General features: G+C 50.2%; 8 protein-coding genes across 8 annotated transcripts; 2 read left to right on the top strand and 6 right to left on the bottom strand.

Annotated features, from left to right (window-relative positions):
* Window positions 1-1,029: 1,029 nt before the first annotated feature.
* On the top strand, window positions 1,030-7,574 carry AO090005000961 (uncharacterized protein; the record flags this gene model as incomplete). Its single annotated transcript, XM_023233857.1, has 7 exons — window positions 1,030-1,325; window positions 1,373-1,676; window positions 1,733-2,706; window positions 2,843-3,036; window positions 3,088-3,411; window positions 3,466-3,671; window positions 3,723-7,574. The coding sequence occupies 7 exons, from the start codon at window positions 1,030-1,032 to the stop codon at window positions 7,572-7,574; spliced, it is 6,150 nt and encodes a 2,049-aa protein (XP_023089175.1).
* Window positions 7,575-8,109: 535 nt separating this feature from the next.
* Window positions 8,110-10,111, bottom strand: AO090005000962 (sugar porter family MFS transporter; the record flags this gene model as incomplete). Its single annotated transcript, XM_001817908.3, has 8 exons — window positions 8,110-8,355; window positions 8,418-8,896; window positions 8,980-9,376; window positions 9,430-9,619; window positions 9,675-9,802; window positions 9,855-9,916; window positions 9,967-10,005; window positions 10,063-10,111. The coding sequence occupies 8 exons, from the start codon at window positions 10,109-10,111 to the stop codon at window positions 8,110-8,112; spliced, it is 1,590 nt and encodes a 529-aa protein (XP_001817960.1).
* Window positions 10,112-11,571: 1,460 nt separating this feature from the next.
* AO090005000963 (MFS transporter) lies at window positions 11,572-13,105 on the bottom strand (the record flags this gene model as incomplete). The annotated part of the gene is made up of 2 exons (XM_001817909.3): window positions 11,572-12,843; window positions 12,899-13,105. 2 exons carry the CDS (start codon window positions 13,103-13,105, stop codon window positions 11,572-11,574), a joined length of 1,479 nt encoding a protein of 492 aa, XP_001817961.3.
* Window positions 13,106-14,009: 904 nt separating this feature from the next.
* On the bottom strand, window positions 14,010-14,837 carry AO090005000964 (uncharacterized protein; the record flags this gene model as incomplete). Its single annotated transcript, XM_001817910.1, has 1 exon — window positions 14,010-14,837. The coding sequence occupies one exon, from the start codon at window positions 14,835-14,837 to the stop codon at window positions 14,010-14,012; it is 828 nt and encodes a 275-aa protein (XP_001817962.1).
* Window positions 14,838-15,366: 529 nt separating this feature from the next.
* On the bottom strand, window positions 15,367-17,324 carry AO090005000965 (ATP-binding protein; the record flags this gene model as incomplete). The annotated part of the gene is made up of 3 exons (XM_023233842.1): window positions 15,367-15,696; window positions 15,752-17,215; window positions 17,286-17,324. 3 exons carry the CDS (start codon window positions 17,322-17,324, stop codon window positions 15,367-15,369), a joined length of 1,833 nt encoding a protein of 610 aa, XP_023089176.1.
* Window positions 17,325-18,167: 843 nt separating this feature from the next.
* Window positions 18,168-19,241, bottom strand: AO090005000966 (uncharacterized protein; the record flags this gene model as incomplete). Its single annotated transcript, XM_001817912.1, has 1 exon — window positions 18,168-19,241. The coding sequence occupies one exon, from the start codon at window positions 19,239-19,241 to the stop codon at window positions 18,168-18,170; it is 1,074 nt and encodes a 357-aa protein (XP_001817964.1).
* A 282-nt stretch (window positions 19,242-19,523) lies between these two features.
* AO090005000967 (uncharacterized protein) lies at window positions 19,524-21,278 on the top strand (the record flags this gene model as incomplete). Its single annotated transcript, XM_001817913.1, has 1 exon — window positions 19,524-21,278. The coding sequence occupies one exon, from the start codon at window positions 19,524-19,526 to the stop codon at window positions 21,276-21,278; it is 1,755 nt and encodes a 584-aa protein (XP_001817965.1).
* A 118-nt stretch (window positions 21,279-21,396) lies between these two features.
* On the bottom strand, window positions 21,397-23,080 carry AO090005000968 (uncharacterized protein; the record flags this gene model as incomplete). The annotated part of the gene is made up of 5 exons (XM_001817914.3): window positions 21,397-21,532; window positions 21,590-22,217; window positions 22,270-22,594; window positions 22,651-22,690; window positions 22,746-23,080. The coding sequence occupies 5 exons, from the start codon at window positions 23,078-23,080 to the stop codon at window positions 21,397-21,399; spliced, it is 1,464 nt and encodes a 487-aa protein (XP_001817966.1).
* Window positions 23,081-23,989: the final 909 nt, after the last annotated feature.

Below are 23,989 nucleotides of genomic sequence, written 5' to 3'. Positions count from 1 at the left end.
CGTCATTTGACCACTCAAGATGTGATTGTTGAGTGCTATTCGTCACGCTTCGAAGGGCTGAGACAGAAAACTATTTGCAGTTTTCGTGTTTTAGAGCTTGGATGTGCAGCGAATTGTGACTTTCATGGCTTTGCCTTGGAAGGGTTTTGAAGACATATAAAATAGTGTAAGATTCAATGCAACCTTCCCTGATCAGGTAGGTAAAAGCATCTGCGATTGCTGCAATGATGGCGGCGGATATCAGTTCTGCTAAACTTAGACTTTCTGTAATCCTTCATCACAAATGAGAGAAGACGGCGCGAGTAGTCATGGTGAAATGCAGGCAGCCGTGGGGTTTCCACTTCTGACCTGACGAAGTGTGTTGAGTTCTATCAAGACACTATTCCATCTCTACACATATATAGAGTAGATAAGCTCGAGGTAGCATATGGGCTCACCGAGCGGATCGGAATAATTCCTGCTACGGGCAAGCTGTAACCATCAGCGAATACGGAATAGTACGGCTGATGTGATCCTACCACCGAAAGGGCCTACCTACAGTTGTAGGTCCAGGGATAGGCATCCGTGACCATTCCCCGAGGACCGTGAAGGTTTTCTTACATCCCGAGGTATCCGAAAGGGAGCGGCGGCTGCCAGTAATCCATCCTATGAGTCAAGATCACGGATCCACCTTTGGTATCTTATCTCTTGTGCTACATCGGACTCGCATCCAGGTACGATGAGGTGCCCGATGTCTGTGAGCAGACGCACGCACAAGATACGATACCCGTATCAAGCCAATCTTACAGTCATCATGACTGAAACTCTGAGGCTGACCCTTTAGGTAAAGTTGTCTTGGGCTTCCAAGAAGGTTAGCCTGGCACTTCTCCGGGCAACGGGGCTATCGTCGACAGACATGCTGACTGGCCGAGGGCCAGTGACTTAGATTTTATGTTAGGCATATAAAGCTACAAAACCCCAGTAGTACCTGCTGCAGGTAAAGGATCTTGGTAGCCTCAACTGTCAAGATCTAGTCTATTCGTCAGAACCATGGTAGTTGAGGAGCGCAAACAGATTATCGTCTTCGGAGACTTGACTTGTGACTCCGTCGCGGGTCTCCGAACCTTAGTCACTGTCAAGGACAATCCACTCTTGATCTCCTTTTTCGAAAGAGTTACATCCGGTCTTCGAGAGGAGATTGGTCTGCTTCCATTTTCGCAGCGTCAACGATTCATCCGATTTACCACATTTGAGGAGCTTCTCGCTAGAGTCCAGCGGTCAACATGTCCGCATCCTGCACTTGAGAAAGCCTTAGCGTGTACCTATCAACTGGCATGCTTTATCAGGTAGACTTACTATGTGACTGCATAATATAGAATGCTGGACTGACTAGTGAGCGTAATAGGCAATACACATCTCCCGGCCACAAGTATCCCTCGACTCAACAGACCTGCCTCGTTGGTCTTTGTACTGGCCTTCTTAGTGCAGCGGCTGTGGGATGTTGCCAAAGCATCACGGACCTCCTCCCCCTGGCGACACATACAGTACTTATCGCGTTTCGCGCTGGTTTATTTGTTGCCGATGTGCGTGACAGACTTGAGCCGCAGACAGGGGCACCTTTGGCGTGGAGTGTCTTAATCCCCGGCTTAGATGGTGACACGGCTTCCTTGACCTTACAGAAGTATAATGAAGAGAAGGTACATACATAAGTTGACCCCGGTATATCTCTATCTTGTACTGACACCAGGAATAGGGCCTTCCCGCTACGTCAGCCCCATACATCAGCACATATGCTAATACAGGAGTTACTCTGAGTGGCCTACCAAGCGCACTTAATGACCTTCTTGATTCAAGCTGTCTCCCAAAGAACCGAGCTCTTACTATTCCTATATATGCCCCATACCACGCTTCTCACCTTTACGGACAAAAAGATATTGAAAGTATCCTTCGAAAGGCTAGTGCGACGGAGTTTGCATCATACCAGTGTCAATTCAGTATTTTGTCCTCCATCACTGGACAAAGCATTCAGGTCGACACATTCGGAGCCTTAATTGACTACGCTCTGAATGCAATTCTCCGAGAACCACTTCGATTGGACCGCATCGTCTCCTCACTTGGTGAGGCCCTGCTATCTGATTCACCCATACGGGGCTGCACAATCCTTCCCATCGCCACAGTCATTGGGCAAAGCCTCGCTGCCGCGCTTCGCAAGCACGGTGCCCCGGATATAACGGTAGACCCATGCATGAACTCCAGTATAGCTGTGCGAGATGATCGAACGTCTACCACTGGACATCTAGGACATTCTAAACTAGCCATTATCGGATACTCTGGTCGGTTTCCTGATGCCAATAACAACGAAGAGTTCTGGCAACTACTCCATGAAGGACGTGACGTCGCTAGCATAACACCCAGTAATCGCTGGGATGTTAAGACTCATGTGGATCCAACTCTCAAAAAGAAAAATACCATGGGCACGCCGTACGGATGCTGGCTGAAGGAGCCTGGCCTCTTTGATGCCAAATTCTTTGCTTTAAGTCCCAGAGAAGCTCCACAGGTTGATCCTGCACAGCGTCTGGCGCTCATGACCGCGTACGAGGCGATGGAATTTGCTGGGCTCGTTCCGGACTCGACACCATCTAGTCAATCCGATCGCATTGGGGTTTTCTATGGTACGACGAGCAATGATTGGGGTGAGACAAATAGCTCGCAGAATGTTGATACCTAGTACGTTTCTATTTTGCTTACATTCTGCCAGCCTGCCTTCTTCTTTCTCGGTGTTTCTTTCTTTTCTCCCTCCTCCGCCAACTCTACCTATTTGTTTCAGAGTCATGGTGCTTCACTGCTAACAGGAACTAACTAGCTATATTCCTGGCTCCTGTCGAGCTTTCATCCCCGGGCGACAAAACTTCTTCTACAAATTCAGCGGCCCAAGTTACAGTGTTGACACAGCCTGCTCCTCGGGCCTAGCTGCCCTCCACCTTGCCTGCAACTCCCTGCTCAAAGGCGACATCGACACGGCGATATGCGGCGGAACTAACGTTCTTACCAACCCCGGTAGGCGCAATGCCATATATTGTCACAATTCCGGATACTGATTCTCTCCAGATATCACCGCCGGCCTTGACCGTGGGCACTTCCTCTCCCGAACAGGAAACTGCAAGACCTTCGACGACGACGCAGATGGATATTGTCGCGGAGAGGGTGTTTGCACGATGGTCATTAAACGACTTGAGGATGCTAAGGCCGACAATGACCCCATTATCGCCGTGATTCTTGGGGCTTACACCAACCACTCGGCTGAGGCGGAGAGTATCACCCGGCCGCATATCGGGGCGCAGAAGGCTATCTTTGAGAAGGTGCTCACTTCGGCCGGCGTTGACCCTTATTCTGTGGGTTATGTTGAGATGCATGGCACTGGGACTCAGGCTGGTGAGTACTGGCGTTCCCTATTTGCTGACTTTACTAAGGTATGTGTTTGTGTAGGTGATGCGAGGGAAATGAAATCCGTTTTATCGGTCTTTGCGCCTGAGACGGAAAGACCGCGTACTGATGCTGAGAGACTGTTCCTGGGCTCTGCGAAGGCTAACGTTGGCCATGGGGAATCTGTCTCTGGGCCTATTGCTTTGATTAAGTCGCTTATGATGTTGGAACGGAACGAGATACCTCCTCATTGTGGAATCAAGACGAAGGTGAGATAGAATTTTCCCCTGCACGAATGACTATATATTGACAATACCAAGATCAACAGTGGCTTCCCGACGGATCTCACGGATCGCAATGTGCACATAGCCAAGCAACCTATTCTCTGGGAAAGACCGGAAGGAGGTGTTCGCAGAATCATGATCAACAACTTCTCCGCTGCCGGTGGCAATAGCTCTGTCTTGATCGAAGATGCACCAGTCTTTGAGCCGAAAAGCAAGGAGGCCGAACCTCGCTCTACTCATGTCGTAGCTGTCAGTGCCAAGTCGAGTACTGCATTGATAGCCAACATCAAATCTCTCCTGTCATACATGAACGCTACGAAGCCAGAGCTGCCCAGTCTATCTTACACAACCACCGCTCGTCGCACTCATCATCCATTTAGGGTCATGGTTAGTGGGCCAGACCTGCCGGAGATTCACGCTCTATTAGAGAACAAGCTGGCTTCTCCCACGGTCCAGAACAGAGCCAGAGCTGCGCAGCGTGCTGCATTCGCCTTTACCGGTCAGGGATCCCAATACATCGGCATGGGGGAAAGTCTGCTGAATTTCAGCACCTTTCGCAGCGACATCGAGAGATTTAACGGAATCGCAGAGACCCTTGGTTTCCCTTCCTTCTTGCCGTTACTTGAATCAGGAAACGGAGATATCTCCGAGCTTCCTCCGCTGGTCGTTCAGGTCGGAACAGTATGCACCCAGATAGCCATGGCACGTCTGTGGCGATCTTGGGGAATCGAGCCCTGTGCTGTGGTCGGTCATAGCCTCGGTGAATATGCAGCACTAAACATCGCTGGCGTACTTTCTGAAGCAGACACCATCTTTCTGGCTGGGAAGCGGGCGCAACTCTTGCAGGAGGATATTTCCGCAAACACCCACGCCATGCTCGCTATCGGCACTAGCGTGGAGGAAACGAGGTCGCTGTGCGACGGTTTGGAATACGACATCGCATGCATCAACACACCAAAAGAGACAGTCCTGAGCGGTACGAACAAGCAAATCGACCGAATACTCGATATATTGTCTTCAACAAGTCTGAAGAAGACCAGACTCCGTGTTCCTTTTGCCTTCCATTCTTCCCAGATGGAACCCGTTCTAGAAAAGTTCAAAGCAGCTGCTCGAGGTGTTAAATTCTACGAGCCAAAGGTCCCTGTCATCTCACCCCTGTTTGGAGAAGTCCTCACATCGAAGGAACCTTTCGGACCGGAATACCTGGCTCGTCACTGCAGGGAAACCGTCAACTTTGCCACTGCACTGGAAAGTGCAAAGGCAGATGGGGTCATCAGTAGCGCATTGTGGGTCGAGATAGGTGCTCATCCCATCGTGTCTGGATTACTGAGGAACAATCTCGATTCCACACTCAAAACTGTCCCAACCCTGCAGCGGAACAAAGATACCTGGAAGGTGCTCACATCCAGTCTTTCCACTTTGTACGAGTCCGGTGTAGACATCAGATGGTCCGAATACCACAGGGACTTCATCCCGGGCCTTTCTGTGCTACGCCTCCCGTCATATAACTGGGACTTGAAGGAATACTGGATGCAATATGTCAACGACTGGTCTTTGTACAAAGGAGACGCTCAATTTCTAAAGGGCACACCTGGGCTATCGACTACCTGCGTCCACAAGCTTGTCGAGGAGAAGAAGGACGGGAACAAAATCACCGTCGTGGGCGAGGTGGATGTCCTCCGTGATGATGTAGACCCGTTTGTTCGTGGCCATCGCGTCAATAATCTGCCTCTCGTCACGCCATCCGTGTATGCTGAAATGGCTCTCGTGATTGGTGAATATCTCCGTAAACAGCAGACCAAGCTTTCTGGAACCCTAGTGGATTTGCAACACATGGACGTGCAACGACCGTTTGCCACCAAGAGTAAGGGAAAAGGTCCCCAACTGTTGCAATGCCATGTCGTACTTGATTGCGAAACCTTCCAGGGATCAGTGGAGTTCTGGAGTGTTACACCCGAAGGCAAGAAGCTAGTTAGACATGCACTTGCTAGCATCACGTTCCTGGATGCGAAGGCCGCCCAGGAGGAGGTCCAGCAGCGAGCACAGGGCATCATGAACGAAATGGATGATATGGCTGCAAGACTCAATACCGACGACCGAGTGCAAAAGTTCACCGGCAAGACCGGATACAACTTGGTATCTTCACTCGCCTCCTATGACCCTGAGTACATGGGTGTTTCCTCGGTGCTCCTAGACAGTGGCCGGTTGGAGGCTGTTGCGACTGTTAAATTCAACAATCCTCGAACGGATGGGGTGTACCACGTAAACCCATACCTGATTGATAATCTCGGACAGCCAGCTCTCTTCGTTATGAATGTCAATGACCAAGCCGATCTCAGCAAAGAGGTCTATGTCAACCACGGATGGAAGTCGCTGCACTTCTACAAACCGCTGTCAATCCAGAAAACCTACCGATCACACGTTCGGATGAGCGGACCAGACGCTGATGGCCTCTACGGCGGAGACATGGTTGTCTTCGAAGATAAGGAAGTCGTCGCCGTGTACAAGGGCATAAAGGCACAAGGAGTCCCGCGAAGACTCATGGATTATATCGTACACATGCGAGACGATACAAAAGCCGGTGCCCCTGCCGGGGGAACTCTCAATGCTAGCCAAAGCGCTGCAGCAAATCCAGCAGCCGATCCGTCAGCACAAGCTGATAGTGATAACTGGCAAGCAGCACTCAAGATAATATCTGAAGAGAGTGGTGTCCCGATCGCCGAACTGTCACCCGAAGCAGCATTCGACGATCTCGGCGTGGACTCCCTCCTCGCCTTGCTCTGCGCCAGTCGCTTCCGCGAGGAACTTGGCCTACACTACGAGTCATCCATCTTCCTAGACCATCCGACCATCAAGGAGCTAGAGGCATTCTGGAAGCAAGGAGCACCCGAGACCGGAACAGTCACCGTGAGCGGCCGCGACGCAGTCCTAAACTCCATGTTTACCGAAGCAGAAGCAGAGGTAGACCAAGACAAGAACAGCAGCGACGAGGACCGATCATCACTAGGCACCAGCTCGTACGAGGTTATCAGCCCCAACACAACAGAAACCACACCGGAGATTACCAAAACATCTTCACCCAAGATCTCCGCAACGTCGCTTCTCCTGCAGGGCAACCCGGCGCTGCCCTCGACAGTCAAGACTCTATTCCTCCTCCCAGACGGCTCCGGATCCTGTTCCTCCTACGCAGGACTTCCGCGCATCCACCCATCCATAGCCGTTGTAGGCGTCAATTGCCCGTTCATGAAAACCCCAGAGTCCTACACCTGCGGTATCGACGAGGTCACCCAGATGTACATCACCGAGATCCGGCGACGCCAGCCTCACGGACCATACGCGCTAGGTGGCTGGTCAGTGGGTGGAATCTTCTCCTACCACATTGCGCAACACCTAGCCGCACAAGGTGAGCAAGTCAGCGAACTGATTCTCATCGACTGCCCAGTCCCCAAAGGTCTGGACCATCTCCCACGTCGATACTACGAATACTGCGACACGATCGGGCTCCTCGGGGACGTGAACGGAGTCAAAAGGGATCCACCACCCTGGCTAATCTCCCATTTCGAAGCTTGCGTGAACAGTCTACATACATACCACGCAACGCCCTTCGGGTCCAATAATGCGCCCCGTACACAAATCATTTGGGCCTGTGACGCCATCGACAAACACTGCGAACCAAAATTCGACAGAAGGCCCGATGACCCAGAGGGATTGAAGTTCCTCACGGCGACAAGAACTGACTTTGGTCCCTGTGGCTGGGAAACCCTTCTCCCGGAAGAGGATATGACACTGGATAGGATGACAGGGGCCAACCATTTCAGTATGATGAAGGGGGAATTTGCGAAACGGTTGAGTGAGATGATTGAGGGATTTTTGATGATAGGAAATTGAAGTATTAGATTTTTTCGTTCTTGGTTTGTGTTTCGACACTGTATTTAGGTTTCATCTTCTCCTATGTTTGATATAGTCTTGTTTTTTGATTAGGTGTTTACAATTCATATTCTACTTGTGATTTCCAGAAGAAAGTAAGAGTAAGTCAAAGATGCCGGTAATATGCTTCTTGTTTGTCTATCTAGACCGCAATCTTCAGTAAATCAGGATGGGCCTTAATCTTTTTGCGAAATGACAATTCCTATACTGAAAGCTACTAGATCCTCACGATCTACATCTGCGTCTACATCAAACGATCTACTGAGGTTTTATTTTGTATGCGTAGATCAATCTTGACTTAGCAGCGCAAAGCTATTCCCACTAATATTTGGTATCACAAAACCAGGCTAACTAAACATTACCACAATCACAACAACAAACCAACAAAAAGCGCACAGTCCAGCTCAGTCTTCAGTATATGAACGTCAGTCTAAGACATGGTAGGGCAAACAATTTAGTCTCTCATCATAACGTGAGTAGGGTTCCTAATTCATCATTACACTTGCTTCTCCGGGGTCACATGCGTAGCAGAGACGCCAGTAGCCTCGTGTGCAGGAGTAATCTTGAGATTTCCTTCGATGATCTCTTTCTCCAGCTCTTCCATACGACTCTTCCTCTCGAGCTTGCGCCATGCTGGAAGTCCACTGTCAAAGACATCGTCCATCTCCTCCAGCGTGTAACCTTTTGTTTCGGGAGCCGTTAGGAACATGTGGATGAAGGCTGCGGTGTTGAAGGCAGCGAACTGTGACACAGGAGAGGTTAGTGGCTACATTATCTCGGGATAGAAAACAGGGAAAAACATACAATCATGTACATCTTCCAATTGATCGACCAGAGCAACGGTGGAACGAAGAGGGCCAGGAGACAGTTCCAAATCCAGTTCGAGGCCGTAGCGAGCGAGACTGCTTTAGCGCGGACTTTCGCAGGATAGATCTCAGCGGGATAGGTCCATGAAGTCGGGCCGATGGTCGTCGCGAAGGAGCACACGAACAGATACGACAATGCGATAATCGCCTTCCCCACGGCGGGGTGGTCGGCCACCGTCCACGAAATAGCATCGAGCTTGGGATCGGTATGAGGGTTGGGCGCCCCAAATCCTCCTTGCAGTCCACCCTCCAGGTAAAGGAAAATAGCCTGGAGGAAGAATCCAATTAAGATTGCTGGGCGTCGGCCAAATTTATCCAGGTAGATAATGGCAGGTAGGGTCAGAGCCGTGTTAAGAATGTATTGAATTGATGCGGTTAGAAGTGGCGATCCAGCGCCTGTGCTCTGCATGATATAGACTATGTAGTTGTCAGCATCTTCAGTTCGGTCAAGCCAGTCTTGGTCGTTACTCTAGGCGGTTATTGGAATACGTCGAACATACCAATGTAGTACATCATCACGTTCATTCCACACAGCTGCGACCACATCTGCAAGCTCATACCCAAGATGACACGCTTGAAAATGCGAGGCTTGATGAGCTCCTGGAAACCAGTAGCTGATTGCTCCCGCTCTAACGCCAGAGCTTCCTGGATTTCCTTATATTCGGCGAGGACCTTGGGGTGGTTGACGTCTCCTTGACCGTGTAGCTTCGATAGCACCTGCAGAGCTTCCTCCCAACGGTCCTTGCTGGCGAGCCAACGGGGAGACTTGGGGAAGAGGAACATGCCAAAGAAGAGAATGACGCCGGGTACAATTTGAATACCCCAAGGAATGCGGAAAGCAGCAGTACTCTGCGTGGGGTTGTTTGGGCCGCCGTCGATGTTGCTCGCGCCATATTGCTAGAGGGTTGTCAGTATAGGAATGACGGTCATGACGAGAGCGGGAGACCGACAATAAAATATTGAATCAAGATACCCCATGTGATAGCCCATTGTTGCAGTGATATAACTCGTCCTCGAATTTCTTTTGGTGCTATCTCGGCCTGATAGACGGGGACCATCGCAGATGCGATACCGACGCAACCACCTGCGATGACACGACCGACGACTAAAAGAGGGATCCCGTTCGATGCACACATAAAGCTAGGAGGAATTAGCGCAATCCGTCTATTTCTGCCGAGAATCAGCTCTCACATACATTGAGCCAATGATCCACAGAATGGAAGAGAACTGGATCGCCCTGACACGCGAATAGCGATCGGCAATAAAGCTAGAGCACAGTGCACCGACGAGAGAGCCGAAAGGCATCGCACAGGTGATACTGCCCTGCCAATAATTAAAAGAAAGCACAGTTAAAACTAGTGACAGAATCGCTTACCTGCTTATATTGACCGCTACCCACTTGGAAATAGTTGGTATACGCTGCAGTACCCAGAACGCCTATACAGGGTGAGCTTATATTTTGATTCTAAACCTCCAGAATTGCTTACCACTCATAGACGAGATATCAAAACCGAACAAACCACCACCTGCGACAGGGTCAGATCATGCTCTCCGGCATCTAAACCAGACATGGATATGCTCACCAAGAGTGGCAAAGCCACAGAGAAAGTAGACATTGTAGATTTTCTTCATGGTGACAGTTGCTGTTGACACTCGGTCATCCAAGGTCGGATCAAGCAGAGAACATGTGAAGAAAGTCTACAGTGACAGGAATCACCGTATGTTTAAATATGCCGACTGGCTGCAGTGAATAGAGCTCTGGGCAGCTGTCGCAGAGTCACTGGTGAATTTACACCAAATGTAACACTGCGTGTCGGCTGACGGGCATGATTGGGGAGGAGGGATTATAAAGCCAGAGCTGGGACAGTGATTGGGAGATCTTTACCTTGCCAGATGATAGAGAATCACAAGTTGCACGGCGTGGCGGACGCCACCAAACAAGAGGCGTGGTTATGATTCGACGGGAAGGCGTCGTGTCTACGAGTAGAGTCTCGTATTTCTGATCATGGGGGAATTCGACCCTTCCCCGCAGTTGCGATTCTGGGGTAAACAAGGTCGCTTGGACGTTTTAACTTTGCCTCTGTTGCTTAAGCCTTTCGAGTGGGACAGTTGAACAAGGGAAGTCTTGCAAGGGGATATCCTGCGTTGCCAACGGACAGAGACAAAGGAACATTGGGGGAAAGCACGAGTCAGGGACTGAAATGGATTCCAGATCCACGTAACGATGATCTTCGACTTGCTGCGACATTCTGACTCTCCGAATACGACACTGTCTGTCCCGTACCATGAGTCTCATCAACCCTCATGGAGTTAAAGAACAAAGAAGGTGCTGAGGGATGCACCATTGATAGGCGGAATATCTCCTGGACCCTAATCGTGCCTATGTCTGCCAAGGCTGCTTAACGCGTCAAAATAAGACTTCCAAGCCCTTAGTGGTCAACAGGCGTTACACCACATGGCACTACGGAGTAAAAAAGTAACATTGCTAGGGCACAGACTATGGCAATCAACCAAGGGTCAGCTCCATCTCCCGCTCCCGTGACATCAACCTTAGGGTTACATAAATGTCACGTTCAATCAACTGCCTCGGTCGAATTTTTTAATCTATACCGAAATCATTCCAAATCCTTTGTTCAACACTATGCAGGGGCTTGGAGGGACCGACATTTTTTCTTTCACCGTATTAGACCTAGTCCAACAGTAGGAGGCTATTCGATTGGTATTTTCCCGGCATTACATATCTTCTTTGTCAATCTGGCTACTATTGCTAAACCTGAGTGACTTAGATGGACGGACTCATTTTTTCATCATAGGTCTACCATAGGATAACACCTGGGTCCATTCCTCATGGATTAGCTATAAGCTACCAGGAGGTTCGTGCTTATATGATAACCTAACCCATATGGATTTAGGTTGACCCTACAGTGCTGGTTTAAAAGTATGTGACCCCCTATACTTATAGGTACCTCGCAGCCCATAGTAGACGGTAAGAGCCATTGAGTACCTATAAGTAGAGGGGGTCACATACCTTTGGACCCCACTTTAGTATAGTGGACCAAGTAGCCATCTTATCTATTCAGATAAGCATCGTCTCAATAGCTGGACTGCTGCCTCCCCCTCAGTGTGGCACCCCAGCGCCAAAGGATGCCGGTCGCGGGCAGCGCGATGCCAATCGATAAACACGCCAACAGGCTGTTCCCCCACCCATATCCGAGGGAGTCGTAAAGACTGTTAGATAATAATGGGAACGCGAAAGCCAACAGACTCCGCAACACCTGCGTTGCAGCCGATGCCGAACTGACGTGCTCGGGGTAGGAATCCATGACATATGCATGCAGGGTGGTGTCAAATATTTGCATACCGAGGGACAACAAGGCTGCCCCGACGTCGACGACCACCCAAATCAGGTGATATTGCGCGGCCCAGCCATAGAGAAGAAAGCCGATGGGGGTGATGAGAGCTCCGGGGAGTAGAAGTGGTATGCGAAGCTCAGGTATTTGGGTTTCGCCAGTGTTGCTGCTCAGTCTCTGATAGGCATAATCCATGAGCGGGCCGCAGAGCTGAGAGCCCGAGACCGTGCCGATGCAGATGACTATGTAGTGGAGTCCGGATATTTCAACCGATTCACCGTACGCTGCGACGTAGAGAGCAGAAAAAGAACTCAAGGCGAAGTAAAGTAGACCGTAATCAATGCCCTCCAGAATAGCCTGCATTTGAATGATTGGATGGAATGCCAGCAAACGCAAGGGACGGGACAGGCTCCGACTCAACTTCCTCGGGGGTGAAAGGCCTGCTTCGCGCATTTCGATCGCTGCGTGGTAACGCGAACCGCCCGTGTTACTGCGCAATTCCTCAGCTCGGCGACGGAGGAGAAGTGGTGCGTAACTCTCGTGGAATAAAAGCGAGGAGAGGTCGAGGGTGAGTTGGAGAATGGCGGTCGACCAGAACATCCATCGCCAGGTGGAATATTTAACAATAAAACCACTGACGATGGGTCCGACAGCAGACCCTGTTAGGGGAATGAGCAAATATAGACTGAGTGACCGTCCTCTCTGCTCCGCTGACCACACGTCTCCCAGCACGCCGTACCCCAGACTGTACACTGCACTCGCGCCAAATCCAGCGAGAAGACGAGCGGCCATGAGCAGGCCCTTGGAGTGGGCAAAGCCGCAGACCAAATTCCAGACTAGGAACCAGATATTCGTAATGTGGAAAATCGACTTTCTTCCATAGATTTCGGATACAGGGCCGATGATGAGTGGCCCAAACGCTGTTGCCAAAAGATAGACCGACAATGCCATGGTGGACTCGGTAATGGACGTATCCAACTCCTCGGCCATGGTATCGATTGACGGCGCCATCATCTGTGAATATATCATCAGTACAGAACGTCTCGTGCAATGTTGGAATGCATCATACTGTCGACACCATGATGCGGACAAAGCCCGTGCCAGAGATGGCCGCGGTGACCCCCCATTTTCGCTTCTTGGTCCAATTCAAGGGGTTCTGGGCTTCATTCTGGTCGAAGGTGACAAGGAACGCCTCGTCCCAAACAGCTTCCGCACTACCAGAGACTTTCTCCAGATCGCGTGTTGCCACATGCGTGCCATTTCCGACATTATCCATGTCGGCTTCCTCGATGTTTCGACCTTCTTCGTCTGCCTGTTTTCTCTTCGTGTCCATTCCCAGTGTTGTTGAATAGGGAGGGGAAGGTAGTGTGGGAATAAATTATCCCATTCGACTACCTGAAATGTCTAGAGGTAATTTATAAGGTGAAATTCTAGTTGACAGGTAGAGGCACGGCAAAATCTCACTCACATCCATGTCGCCCGAAGGGTATACAAGAGCAAACAATGTCTCGGCGATAAGCTCTTGCGCATCTCCGAGCACGGATGAGGCAGGATCCGGAGACTCACTTCTCTGTCTTTGTGGACTCATATTTGAAAACAAAACCCTGGGTTGATTGATAACGACAGCTGATTGATAACCGTCCAACTGATTGATAAGGGTCTTGACCCCCCACTGATCCCCGCTAGTAATGGCTTATGTCCGACCTCGGATTCATTTCGGACATCTTTTACTGTCGAGCAACATCTTCTGTGAGTGTTCAATGCCTGCTCGGCCAATCGGTGCCTCTCTTTTAGATACTACCATGTCCGAGGAACAACATACCTTGACGGTCGGACCTGTTGCGTGGCGTGTATCAGACCAAGGCTGGCTATCCGTATGTCTTTCCCTCGGTGATTAAAGGCTCGATACAATATCTCTTATCAGTGTTATAGCAAGCCCATTGCTACTGTGGAGGTAATAGAGTAATATATTTTGGATAGCCAGCTTGCGTTTCTACACGAGCGCTCGAACCTTGTAACCCTAAGCTTCGCGACCACAAAAATACCAAAACGAAAGACAGAAACAAGTATATTTCCAAGCAAGTTCAGTCCTCGCTCAATCATTCCCCCCCCTGGCCAAGACACCCGCTCACAGAACGAAAAAGAAGCAAAAAACAGCCAGCAAAGAGAACATAGCTTCTTCACGACGCCTCACTGTAAACAGTCTCCCGCATTAAACTGACAAGGTCCTCATCCGAAAACGCAATCGTCGCATCCTCCGTGATGCCCGGAAGGTCAGGCATTTCATCCAGAATCGAGGCTAACGGGATCATCAAGGGGGCATGTCGAACCCTCCCACTTTGATAGTCCACACTGACCTCGTGTATACACTCTACTTCACCATCTCTATATTCCCAGCACTCGAACACGATCTTCTCAATATCAAAGGCGACTACCAGGACGAATTTTGTACGACCGGAAGTATTCTCCAGCCATAATTGCGCATCGACTCGGAGCGCACCAATGGAAGCCATATCTCCGAATTCCATGACGAGGGACGGGTAGTTATCGGGTGCTCGGCTTGCAAGGGGGATATAAGCTTGTTCTGCTTCGAGCTGCAGTCCGTTTTGCAGAGTGTATATCGTAGGGCCGGCGTGAGAAAGTATATCCGAAGTGAGTCCGTGATGCTGTTGGTATTTACGAATGTAGAACCTTTGGTACATGGCTTCGCTGACTTGCTCGCATAGTGGCGATTTGAATTTGATGACCAGAGTGTTATGATTGGGAAATGTTCGGACTAGGAATGTACGGGGTCGAGTGCATGCTCGCCATTTGTTGAATTCCAGAAGGTTATCGTCCGACACTTGTGTGATCGCCATGTACTGTTCGTCGCCACTCAGAAAGGATTCAAAGTACTCCTTGATGAATGTGATGACTGTTTGAAGGTCTGTGTAGGCTTCCACAACCACGTCGTCGCTCTTATACAGATCCAGGGGATGACCCTGGTCTGTTGGGTTCGGCCTGGTCATCGTCCTGGCTCTTGTAGTTCCAAAGGCCCTCCAAAAACAAGAGTTATAGTCTCTTTGATGTATTGTAGTAGTCGAAAGCGAGTATGGTCAACACACGGTGTGCACCGACGGAGAGAAATGAGACTTTTTTGTGGGACAAGGGTGCAGAGCTAATAGTGGTCGAGACGTGTTCATCATGATGAGCACGATATTAGTGGCGTAATGGCCTCAGGACTGCCTTTAATCCATGACTACTCTTACGCAGTCCATGGCTCGAGCAAAAAGGATACCATCGCCAACATTGTGGTATATCGGTCTGAGGTGGAGCAAACATCAACCGCGACCAAAACACTCGGACCAGCCCTTCTTTGACGAACCAAGGAAGCGATACAACCATAAGTCAAGCAATACTCCTCGCACGGGCATAGATAACACGAAAGAGTTAGAACACGGAAATGTTAGCAATATACTTGCATTAGAGATATTAATTCACAAAATAGGATTCCTTGTGTTATTGGAATCTCTGGATTGCACCCAAGGGTGGCCTGAGTTAATCAGTCTCATCCATCAAATTCGCATTACTTGGTGCCCGCAAGTCCAAAACCGTCCGAACATGATCATATCCAATCTCATGATCCTGCTCGCGCGCCAGAAGATGCGCCGTCTTCAGCACGTTCTTGATCTGTCGACCATTTAGCTTCACCTGGGCAAGATAGTCCAGCTGTTCCGACAAGAACCCGCCATTCGCGCCCAGGAATTGTGTCCAGATCTGGCGCCGTGACTTGGCATCGAGGTCAGGGTACCGAACCGACACATGAATACGCGACTCGAAAGCCGGATCAATGCTTTCGGCACGATTGGTCGTGAGGAACAAAATACCCTGCCCAAACAGTCAGCTTCACTCTTCAAATGTTAATGTTCATCAGGGATCTTACCTCATAATATTCCAACAGTCGCAAGAAGATTGAAACCAACTCATTCCGCTCCAGATCCTTGGAATTACGCGTCTCCATGAACACATCCGCCTCGTCGAGCAGAAGAACTGCACCCCACTTAGGGACCATGCGAAGGATATCCTTCAGTGCCTTTTCGACATTCCCAGGGGATGTGCCTAGGTCTCCCGCACTCAAAACATACAAAGGAACCCGCATCACCTCCGCTACACTTTCAGCCGTGAGCGTCTTTCCTACTCCGGGAGGGCCACTCAGCTGTATGATGACGCCCCGACCCTTGCCCTGCACTATGTCGTCAAAGGTATCCATCTGCTTCGACTGTGCCTTTGCGATGGCCAGAATCAGACCTTTCAGTCGCTGCTGCTCTGCCGGAAGGACCAGCGAGTCGAAAGCCTGTGAGTCCCAGACAATATCCCTTACCCCTTCGAGATAGAATTCGAGCCATCTTTTATCCTTTAGCGAGTACCCACGCAGAATGGGAGTCGCCAGAAGCCGTTGCTCATCGCTGAGAGTTTTGGTGCAGCCATCAATTCTGGTGGAGTCGTTGGGGTTGAAAGTATTGAAGGCCTCGCCGTCAATAATGATTCGGCTCTTGACGTTGAGCTGCATGGTCTGTCCCATGAATTTGGTGAACCCAGGTCCTTCGTACTGCTTGTAGTGATATCCGCTGTGTTCCTCCCACAATCTTCCCCTGGAAATGAGATTGTCCCGTACGCCGCCTGCATTTGGGTGGAAATGTAGAGGGAAAACGGGTAGGGAAGTGATTGGCACTGTCCCTTGGAAAGGGGGGATGCATTGGCCTTGCTTCCTATATCCAAAGCCATTTCCATCATAGTCAACGTACTTAGCGGACACAACAAATACTCCTTCACAGTTGGTCGAGGCCGACAATGACTGGAGGACACGTTCATGATCGCCATGAATACAATAAACATTGACTCCCGGTTCAAAGATCGCCCAAAGCATATCGTGAGTGACAACGCCATTGAGAATCAGGTCCTTCCTGCGGGTAATAGTCTCACGAAGCTCTTCCTCTAAAATGTTATAGAGTAGGTCGACTACGGACTTGGTCATGGGGTCTTTGACTTCGTCCCTGGCCTTCTGGAATCCCTCCCACCGGTGGACAAACGGCATGAATGGTGGCTTGAACTCAACCCGCTTCAACGTCATCGTCAGGCCGGGGTAGTCCTTGAAGACCCTGACCAGAAACTCCTTCAGTGATTCACTTTGAACGACGATGGAGTGAATCTGCAGGGGTTTACGGCCGTCGTAACACTTCACGTTTCGCACCAGGAGTGCGTATTGGCCGGATTCAGTATTCTCGGCCGGGACGGTGAGGTCATCAGGGTATTCCTTCGTCCACGTTGTGCGACCCCGTTTGTCCGGCTTTGACTCGTAGAGGTTATGGACCTCGGAGATGGAACCGGTGGGGGCATAGTTCACGGGCTGAGAGTTTGGGTCTTATAGAGTATTAGTCTCGCACTTTCTAGTGCTGCTGAACAGTTAAAGGACTGACCTGAGGTCGTCGGAGCTCCTCTCTCGCATGTTGCTTCATCTTCTGAAAATGACGACATTTCGCTATCGCTATCGTTAGATTCGTGTTCTGTGTCGTATAGGATGTACATCTGGCTCTGAGAAGTGGTGGGTAGCCGTGCTCTCTAAAAGCTAAACATAGGGAGGGCACCTGCCATTTAAGTAGGTGATGAGCTACTAGCTACAAAGGAAAGGAGCACCCCAGATGCTTTGTCATATATCCCTCCTAATGTTGTACAATGACTCAGTCATTGTGTGGGAAACGGTAGCATGCAGAAGGTCCCTGCCTAGGCTCGCTACTCCTAAGTAGTTGCCTGAGCAATGGACAAATCAGAGACCAATAGTTATGTTGGTTGTCTATATGAGCCTCAATGAGTCAGAGCTCTCCACCTTCCTTAACACATATATCGCAGTAATAAGTCTAGTAATGCGCCTAGAGAGAGGGGAGATGTGCACAGAGCTTCCTTGAGGCTCTTTCAGTAGGTTGTCATTGGACGATAGGATCACGTGTCCATGCAAGGCCCTGCCTGGTGTTTGCCTAGTGGAAATATTCCCCACTGTTGCTTCTATCAGTATGGGTAATCGTGTTAGACTTAGCAGTATGAATGGGGGGCTGCGGCCATTGGCACCGGCTCGAAGCACAGCTCCTTATTATGACAAAATATGTGAGTCTATTCATCGAATACACAGGGTATACTCCACATCATCAAGTAAAGGCATAATAGTAATATCCTTCAGTCTATCCCGTAGATTGTTCACCGTTTTAAAGACCCTTGTTACTCATTTAACCTCCAATTAATCATAATGAGCTCTTCTTTAGTTGCAACTCAAAACAAAGCCACGTTTACCATCTTCTAGCCAGATCTCACCCTTGGCCCTCAAAATACCGATACACCTCCACAAAAGCCTCCAACCAGGCAATCTCCCTCTCATCATGAGCCTCATACTGCCCCTCCATGCCATCCTTGGTATAAAGCAACGCATCCACCGGACCCCTAGGAATGAAATACCAAGACCCCCCACCCTCGTCCATATCTATCCTCGGCAACCGACCCCCATCCTGACCATCATACACGAAATTCAACCCCTCAACCACAACCCTAACTGACCCTCCGACCTCCCCCAAGTCCCTAGTCTCCTTCCTCGACGTCCTCGAATCAGCGCCATCCTCCCCCAGCCCAAATTCAACCCCCAAACCCTCCAGCCCCCGCAAAACAACCCCCAAAGCCCGATCAAACGGCACCACCGGAAAATGCCCATACGCAAACCACGACATCCCCCTCAACGCACCCCCTCGAAGCAACGACTGCCGTAAAATCTGTTTCTCAGTGCCCCTTAGCCGCTGCAAAATATGCGGGATATTCTTCCTCGGCGTTTGACTGGGGTCGATCATTTTCTTCAAGATCTCGGGATTAGCCTCGAGTAGATCCGCTGCTTTGTGAAGCTGACTCGCTTTTCGCTTGTTGAGTTTCTCCTGTGCGTTTTGGATGGCATTCCAGCGTGCTACCATGCCATCGATGGTAGATGAGTCCCAGACAGCGGGGAGATGGGCGTAATGAGCCAGGACCTCCCGTTTCCAGGGCTCTAGATACAATTCATCCCTGAGGCGGCAGTGCATGTAATTTATGATTTCCTGGTAGTCTGACTTATAAGTTTGGGTGTTTAGGGCTAGGGGAGATGTCAGAGGTGCTGCGGTGAGGCCGTGGTCTGCGCAGACGGTGCGATAGAGGTCTGCTACTGGGCGGATTTCGTCTAGGGTTTTTAGATCGTGGTGGACAAGGCGGCCGAGTGTTGGGTGGGTGAGGATGTCGGTGTTGATGTGGGCATTGTTGTGGATGATGAGACGGAGGATGTCCCAGATGCGGATGTCGTTGAGTATTTGATGGGCTAGTTCTCTCGGGAGGGTGGAGAGGGAGGTGATGACGTTGTTTAGGGACATTTTGGTAGTTGGAGTAGGTTTAACTATTGATTTGGGGGAATTGAATATGGGACAGTTGAGGTGGTGGGTATACTTCCTATATATATGGTCATAGTTACTAGTAGATACGAGATAGCCCTAAGTATTGGGGCCGAAAGGAGTGACTCATGAATGACGATCCACATTCCCCCACATCGCTTTTCACTTGTCCAGCCTCATTTTCCTAGTATAAGTACTATTATATAGTCTGCACTACGCCCCGACCGCTGCATAACATTTATTTCTCTGTATCCTCCTAACAAGATGTCCCAAACAGAAGAAGAAGACTACACGCAGTTCGTCCAAACCCAACCCCCAGCCACAATCGCAGCATGTCTACGCCGCGACCAACTCCTCTGCCAGGAGAATCACCTCCCCAGTCCCCTAGCCATGCACCTCCCAACCCAACCTTGTGAGCTCCTGGACGCAATCTCCAAACACCTAATCCCAGATACCACCATCCCAGCCCCAATCCGCATACTCCAATGCCAGGGCATCATCAGCGGAATCAAAGCCTCCGTAAACCAGATGTCCTCCATCAGAACCTGGACAGCCGAAGCCACCGAAAAAGGAACAGGGATAATCCCCACAACCAAAGACTTCAAATCCGCACTTCGCGTGCTCGAATATCTCCAAAAATACCCCTCCATCTCAATGCTAACCGGCACAAGTCCATTCCCGGACGTGATCGCCTCCGTGAAAACGCAACTGGCATTCGAAGATGGTCTCCGCGCCGTGAATCACCTTCACACGGCCCATAAGGATAGCCAACTGGGCTCAAAAGCCAGTTACAAGTCCCGCAGACCGAAGCGGAATTGCTACATGTGTCATTTCGAGATCAGGACTGACGAAGCGCACGATATATACCCGTCATTGTGTCGACCGTGTGGGTCCTTTAACCTGGCTTCGTCGGCGATCTCACAGCCCCCGAATCTAGATTTAGCAGGGAAGACGGCCCTGGTTACGGGCGGGAGAATCAACCTCGGTTATGAAACTGCGCTGCGGCTGCTCCGCTGTGGAGCCAGCGTGATCGTGTCATCGCGCTATCCGCGGGACGCGGTGGTGCGGTATGCGAGGGAGGTGGATTTTGGGGCCTTTTCGTCGCGACTGAGGGTAGTGGGGGCGGACTTTCGCACGGCCAGAGATGCGTTTCGGCTTGTGGAGGTTGTGAAGCGGTTACTGGATGATTGGGAGGGGGATGGCAGGGAGACTGCTGGCAAGGCGCTGGATATTCTGGTTAATAATGCGGCGCAGACGCTGACGGATCCTGTGCGCTCTGAGACGAGGGCCATTGTACGGGAGGAGCAGTTGGAAGGAGAGATTGGGGAGCTTGGGCTGATTCCGGATTATGGGGAGCGGTATGTGCCCAAGCTTCGGGGTGGAGTGGGCAGTGCTTGGGGGGGTATTGAGGATCAGGTCCGCTTGCAGATCGCAGGGAGCGCGGAGCCAGAGTCTGTGGAAGGTCATGGAATGGTGCAGAAGGGTCTGGGTCCGGATGGAATGGCGGAGGATGACTCGAAGTCGTCGTGGACTCAGCGTCTGGACCAGATCCCGTATGAGGATGTGATTAGCGCGCAGGCTGTGAATGCCTTCGTGCCGCTGATTCTATGTCGGGAGCTTTTGCCCCGAATGGGCGCCACGGGGAAGTCGTCTCGGCCTTTGGGATACATTGTGAATGTGTCCTCGCGGGAGGGAATCCTGGAGAGCAGGACCAAGTCTGCGAGCAAAGCTGGTCACCATGTTCACACGAATATGTCCAAGGCGGCGCTGAATATGATTACAGAGACGGAGAGTGAAGCGGCGTGGAAGCGGCATGTCGCTATGAATACAGTGGATCCAGGTTATATGAGTGCCGCACCAGAGTGTCAGCGGGCAGATGGCTGCCCGATTGGATTTGAAGATGGTGCTGCCAGGGTGCTGTGGCCGATTGCTGTCGGAGAGCGTGAGCATCGAGTGATCCGCGGACGGTTTATGAAGCATTTCGGACACCATGATGCTATTATATCGCGTGGAATATAATATACTGACTGCCATACCAAGATGGAATTTAGAGGTATCACGGGCTAAAAGTATCCATTTTATAGACAGAGTTGTTCGTATATCATCTTACAGTGGTAAGAGCATGTTCATTTCGACTTCATGCCCTATCCCTCCTTTGCTCCCTCACCCAGAAATACCGTAGCACGAACAGCATGATCAACATGCAGACATCCAGTGCCAGATTCCAGTTATACCCAATTAAATATCGAGGCGCATCAACCGTCTTCCATACACTGTCAACCAAAGTCAGCATAAATAATCACCTACACACTCATGTTAATGTCACTTACAAAAGAGGAATCCAAGCGCCAAACGTATTCCCAATAGTATTCATGGCACTAATAACCAAGGCCCGCTCCTCTGCACTGCGCGCACAGATCTCGTTCGCCCACGCATAGATGATGGCCGCAATACCGTCCGCCGTGCCTGACAGAAAGAAGGCGAAGAATTTCAGCCCTACCGGAACCTTCCATATCGCAAGCACCAGGCAGGCAAAGATATTAAGAAGCGCAGTGATAGCGATCAACGAGACCTTGGCGTCGTAGATATCGGATATCACGCCGCACACAATCGAGGCGACAATAGTGACGGCTGGCGACACGGTGGTGATGGTGTTGATGGATTCGACGGAATAATTCTCTGCTTTGAGCCAGAGGGACAGGCCGCTATTCGAGGAGACCCCGTCAGCTTGAGAGAAGAAGAAGGCGAACCCGACGAGGATCCAAATGCGCCACCCTTTGAGAATGGTGATGATTCTGGGAATAGTAAATGGTTGACGGGGCTCGCGGTGTTCGGCGGCCATGCGCTCTTGTGCTAAGCGAATCTCATCCTGGGTGAGATAACGTGAGTTGCATCGGTCTGGCGTACTGGGGAGTAGGCACAGACCGAGGAAGGCGATGGGAATAGTACAGGCAAAGCCTATGGATCTCTGTTAGTACAGCGGTGGTGAAGTTGGGGGAATAAGGCTTACAGATGATGTATAGCCATCTCCATCCTTCAATCCCATACCGACCATCCAGTCGTGCATAGGCACCGGCTTGAATATAACCCGAGCTCATACTGCCCACCTGGCTAGCAATGAAGAAGATCGCTCCACGACGCGCAAGCTCAGACCTCTTATACCAACTGCCCAGATACCATTGAACAGCAGGAAAAAAGAAACCACCAAGGGCTCCGACGAAGAATCGCAGTGCATAAAGCTGGGTCACGGTGCTGGCCTTGTATTGTGCCAGAGTAAAAACACCCCACAATAGATCTGCAGCCGGGAGGAAATAGTTCACCGGGCAGCGGGTCATCTAAGCTGTCATGTTAGCATTTGTACATACCCACTCATGGTCAATATAAAACTAACCGCCAATGTCAGAGGAATCTGCATCGTGATGAATCCAACCCTGCATAGCAAGTTAGAAATGTCATCCACTGCCTGCCATCTCTGAGCAAACCTACATATACACCGTATTGAGATAATTAAGCTGATTCCCATACAGCTTTAGATCCTCTTTCATACCGCTCACATAGGCAGTGCTCGTCGCCGACGAATCCAGCACCTTCGCCCAATGGGCCAGAAAGAGGAAGACGATGATCAGGCCGTCCAGCTTGAGAATCAGACGACGCTCGGCTGGAGTATCTGTCGGCGCAAACCATTGGTACCATTTTTGTCTCTCTGCGGTAGGCTGTTGAGACTGTTCTGAGTTCTTTTCGTTTGACTTGCATCTTTCCACATCCGACGTCTCTTGCGGAGAGTCGGTGGTGGGGGTTGCCTTTTCAATCGGATACGACATGATACATAAACAATGTTGCCAAGTGCTGTTTACATATGTTGAGCACGTTCCTCGTTTTTCTGCATATCTTTGCAGCTGGTTGTGGTTTAGAATCCTAGGAGACTACTTTATTTTTCGTTCGTGGAAGCACGCCATCGCTGGCGTTTGTGACGAGAACCAGTCGAAATCGACCAGCAGGGATTAGCGTTCGGTTAAAAGATGATGCTTGTCTAGTATGAGTAAGGAGTGTCTCTATCTTGCCGTCTTTATCGATTAGCGTCTGCATTTTTGCCAAGATTGAGGGGGAAGCATTCTACTATTAATATTAGATAATGATAACCTCAGAACTAGTTAATTTCATGTAAGCTTTATAATTCGACATCATATGATACATTACAACGTGTATATAGAATAGAGGATATTAGTAGTGCTTGTGTTGTTGTTGTTGTTGTTGTTGAGAGAAGGCTTGTTCCCCACATTAGGGTTCTAAATTTTATATTTTCACTCCCATCCCTTGAAAGACAGCTCTGTACCTGACGCTGTCATTGTCTCCGCTATGTCGCAGCTCCACAAGGTGTAAAGTACAGAAATCAGTACTATTACGATGTACCCACATGCTAAGTCAGCAATGACAGATCGTTGGAAACAACGACGTCCTCCAGCCATCCAAAGAGCAAGAGGAGACTGCGCTGGAAAAGAGCCGAGCATACTGGTATCACATCGCATCAGTCGCTTATGCCTATTTAGACCATGGCTTGGTGCCAGAATTTGCAAATCCCCAGCATGCCCTTCACAAGATCCCAAGATTTCCGTGCCGGTTGAAAGCACAATTTGTGCGCCCTTTGGGTACTACCGCAATCTTCGCGCTTTGCTCAGAAGCGTCCTCCACATGGAGACTGATAGGAAACTCGGACTGCGAGGCGGTTAAAA

The sequence above is a fragment of the Aspergillus oryzae genome, chromosome 1 (assembly GCF_000184455.2).
Source record: "Aspergillus oryzae RIB40 DNA, chromosome 1".
Lineage (NCBI taxonomy): Eukaryota > Fungi > Ascomycota > Eurotiomycetes > Eurotiales > Aspergillaceae > Aspergillus > Aspergillus oryzae.
Note: the sequence above shows the minus strand (reverse complement) of the source record. Positions and strands in the feature narration are given on the sequence as shown.